The sequence below is a fragment of the Salvelinus alpinus genome, chromosome 4, assembly GCF_045679555.1.
Source record: "Salvelinus alpinus chromosome 4, SLU_Salpinus.1, whole genome shotgun sequence".
In the NCBI taxonomy this organism is placed as follows: Eukaryota; Metazoa; Chordata; class Actinopteri; order Salmoniformes; family Salmonidae; genus Salvelinus; species Salvelinus alpinus.
Window position 1 is genome coordinate 101617025 of NC_092089.1, and position 4089 is coordinate 101621113.

Consider the following 4089-nt stretch of genomic DNA (forward strand, 5'->3'; position numbering starts at 1 on the left):
AAGAAACTGTAAATATTTACGTTGAAACATTAAGTTAATCAATTACAAATGATTAATTCTGCACATAATAATTGTGCCATTACGGAGTGAGAAATGTAGACAAGCCTCAACAAAACAGACATTTCAGGCAAAATTTCCAACAGGTCAAATCCTTGAGGTCACAGTAATGCTAATGGTGATGACATTTACTTAGGGCTCTATTCAATCCACATCACAGAGGTTCAGCTTTTACAGCGTGATTGACATTTAGAGGCCTAGCTCCTGACGTTATGGGAAAACGCAGCGTATGTCGGATCAATCACCTTCATATTTCTAATCATGGAATCTGTAACACTGAAGGTAACCTGCCTAAACGACAACCTACCCGTAGCACTCACGTCTGTAGCCATGAAGAGCTGGTCATGACTCACATCAACACCATTTCCCCAGAAACCCTAGACCCACTCTAATTTGCATATCACCCCAACAGATGTTGCACTCCACACTGCCCTTTCCCACCTGGACAAAAGGAACACCTATGTGAGAATGCTATTCATTGACTACAGCTCAGCGTTCAACACCATAGCGCCCTCAAAGCTCATCACTAAGCTAAGGACTCTGGGACTAAACACCTCCCTCTGCAACTGGATCCTGGACTTCCTGACGGGCCGCCCCCAGGAGCGGTAGAGATACTCTTAATGATCGGCTATGAAAAGCCAACTGACATTTACTCCTGACCTGCTACACCATCGATAACTACTATTATTCGACCATGCTGGTCATTGTTGGAGCAAACCATTAAGGAGAGCTCAGCATTAAATAAAGATAGGTCTAGTTGCTGAAGTAGCAAGGACATGGACCATATAGGACCTCTAGTCATTTTACTGCTGCTCTTTAGTTATTGTCTTGGGTACTTTCAAGAAACTGCATTGTTGGTTAAGGGCTTGTAAGTAAGCATTTCACTGTAACGTCTACACCTGTTGTATTCAGCATTTCACTGTAACGTCTACACCTGTTGTATTCAGCATTTCACTGTAACGTCTACACCTGTTGTATTCAGCATTTCACTGAGGTCTACACCTGTTGTATTCAGCATTTCACAGTGAGGTCTACTACACCTGTTGTATTCAGCACATGTGACAAATAACATTTGATTTCAGCTTTACAGATTAAATTGAACTCTTATTCTATGGTGAACAGGAATCAATATTTAATTTCAAAGGCACCTTCAATAACAAAGTTAAACATTCACCTACATGCAGGTGTTCTGTATGGTGTATACACACAGTACCTTCCGGAAGTATTAAGACCCCTTGACTTTCCACATTTTGCTACAACCTTACTATAAGATGCATTACATTTAATCCATCTGTATTTTAAAAGGGACATTGTTTTCCAGTCCCACTGTACCTTTGTAGGAATCAGAATGACTAAACAAAAAAAAACAAACCAGACGTCATGGATCCGGCAGAACCAGTTCCTCCACGTGTCAGCCATACCTTTCCAGTTCACAAGGAGCTTTGCTAAAATTATTTTAATTACAGATAAAAGGTGGCCAAGTAAAAACACAAGATAATTCCATTTAAAAATACAATTTTACCACCAAGAAGTACGCTACACAAGTCTTAAAGACTAAGGTTAAGTGCTCTTCAGAAGACTGTGACAAACAGGAAGTCCATAAGGTTTGGAGAAGGAAACAGGTGTTGAGGAAACAGTTTAAAATATATTGAGGCACTTGAAACAGGTCGCTTACTGACTCCTCAGCATTTAGAAAGCAATAGAATAGATGTCAGTGTTTTGACAAGGCAACAGGAAATGGTTTAAAGTAATGTTGAGGGAGCCTGGTGGGGTCGCTGAGACAATGGACGGTCGTGTCTGGGTCAGCACTCTCCTTTACTCCGGATGAGAATGTTACTCTTCCGCTCCCTGGGAACACACGGAGCAGAATTAAAACACATAAACACTGAGCGAAACAAGGCAGGCACCGAGCGAAACAAGGCAGGCACCGAGCGAAACAAGGCAGGCACCGAGCGAAACAAGGCAGGCACCGAGCGAAACAAGGCAGGCACCGAGCGAAACAAGGCAGGCACCGAGCGAAACAAGGCAGGCACCGAGCGAAACAAGGCAGGCACCGAGCGAAACAAGGCAGGCACCGAGCGAAACAAGGCAGGCACCGAGCGAAACAAGGCAGGCACCGAGCGAAACAAGGCAGGCACCGAGCGAAACAAGGCAGGCACCGAGCGAAACAAGGCAGGCACCGAGCGAAACAAGGCAGGCACCGAGCGAAACAAGGCAGGCACCGAGCGAAACAAGGCAGGCACCGAGCGAAACAAGGCAGGCACCGAGCGAAACAAGGCAGGCACCGAGCGAAACAAGGCAGGCACAGAGCGAAAGAGAAGTCAAGTTGAACGTTTAAATTGGATACTTACATGTTCTGAAAGCACAGCATGCATTCGTTAGAGTAGTTGGTACCGTCGCTTCCGCACACGGGCTCGAAGTTGCGGGGGCACATGGGCAGGTTGTACTGGGAACAGTCAGCCTGTTGGACAAAGACCAGGTGATGGAACAAATAAGAGCTATTGGTAATATAATGGAACAGACTATGTAATAAAGGACTTTGGTCTCAATAAATAAAGTGAGGTTTTGGTAATTGTGTACTGGTATGACACCATGTGAAGAGAACAGGGTGGTAATAGTATACTGGTATGACACCATGTGAAGAGAACATGGATAACAGGGAACAATCCATACGTTTCTTGCTCCCTCCACTGGCGCAGTGCACCTGGGGTGTATTCATTAGTCAGATTGTTGCAAAATGTATTGCAAAGGAAGCCAATTACAGTTTACTCTTGGAATCAAACAGAAGAGGGCATTTATCCAATAGAAATGCTCGTTTATTGAAAAACGTTTTACATGGAGTAAATTGTTAGTTTCAAAACGTTTAGCAACAGAATGCAACTAATGAATACAGCCCTGACTAATGTCAACTAAGGTAATGACTGTAAACATACGGGTGTACTTGGTGAACAATTGAATTTTGTCCTGAGGAAGACTCATACTGTTCACACTGTTCTACATGAACTAATCCAGCACACAGAGCACCGTGTTTTATAACTTCTCATAGCCTTTCACTACACGAAGTAAACAAAGCGTTTAGCCTGCTTACCTCTGTGGTGCCGTCTGGGAGACTCGCTCCTCGTGCCAAAACTAAGACAGAGAACGGTGTTAAACCGGAGGTTCATTAATAATTTCCAGGAGTTCCAATCTAAACGACAAAAAGGTTCATGTTTTCTCTAGTCAAAAATCTGCGCGTCGGTCATCAAGGCAGTTCGCTGGAAGTATCGACTGTGTGTTTGTCTAAACTGCTCTTAGAAGTTAATGTACCGTTTTTGTTGTTATTTAATAAAAAACTATTTATCTGCCACTTGGTACTAATTATGTAAAAGTCAAGATGAACAACACTCACCGGCAACACTGAGAAGGCAAAGCGTCAGCCGTGTGAAGGTCCACATTCTATCCGTTGTGAAGGTGCGTAGGCAGGTGACGCAACCAGCCACCGGAACCGTATTTATACCTTGTAGGTCTCCACCCCAAACGCTTAAGGATCGGCCCCTTTTTTTTCAATGTTCGCCTAAAATGACATACCCAAATCTAACTGCCTGTAGCTCAGGGCCTTCATGAAGCAAGGATGTGGATATTATTGGTACCATTTGAAGGAAACACTTTGAAGTTTGTGGAAAAGTGAAAAGAATGTAGGAGAATATAACACATTAGATCTGGTAAAAGATAACACAAAGGGAAAAAACTACTTTTTTTGTATTTTTTTTGTACCATCATCTTTGAAATGCAAGAGAAAGGCCATCATGTTTTAATCCAGCCCAGCTGCAATTTAGATTTTGGCCACTAGATGGCAGCAGTATATGTGCAAAGTTTTAGATGATCCAATGAACCATTGTATTTCTGTTCAAAATGTTGTATCAACACTGCCCAAATGTGCCTAATTTGTTTATTAATAACTTTTCATGTTCATAACAGTGCACTCTCCTCAAACAATAGCATGGTATTCTTTCACTGTGATAGCTACTGTAAATTGGACAGTGCAGTTAGATT

At 42.8% G+C, this 4089-nt stretch overlaps 1 protein-coding gene across 1 annotated transcript; it reads right to left on the reverse strand.

The window, feature by feature from the left end:
* Positions 1-1172: 1172 nt before the first annotated feature.
* On the reverse strand, positions 1173-3588 carry LOC139574849 (serine protease inhibitor Kazal-type 1-like). The gene is made up of 4 exons (XM_071399800.1): positions 3446-3588; positions 3146-3186; positions 2409-2518; positions 1173-1905 (listed from the first exon to the last, which is right to left on the reverse strand). The coding sequence occupies exons 1-4, from the start codon at positions 3489-3491 to the stop codon at positions 1860-1862; spliced, it is 243 nt and encodes an 80-aa protein (XP_071255901.1). The 5' UTR covers positions 3492-3588; the 3' UTR covers positions 1173-1859.
* Between the last annotated feature and the right edge of the window lie 501 nt (positions 3589-4089).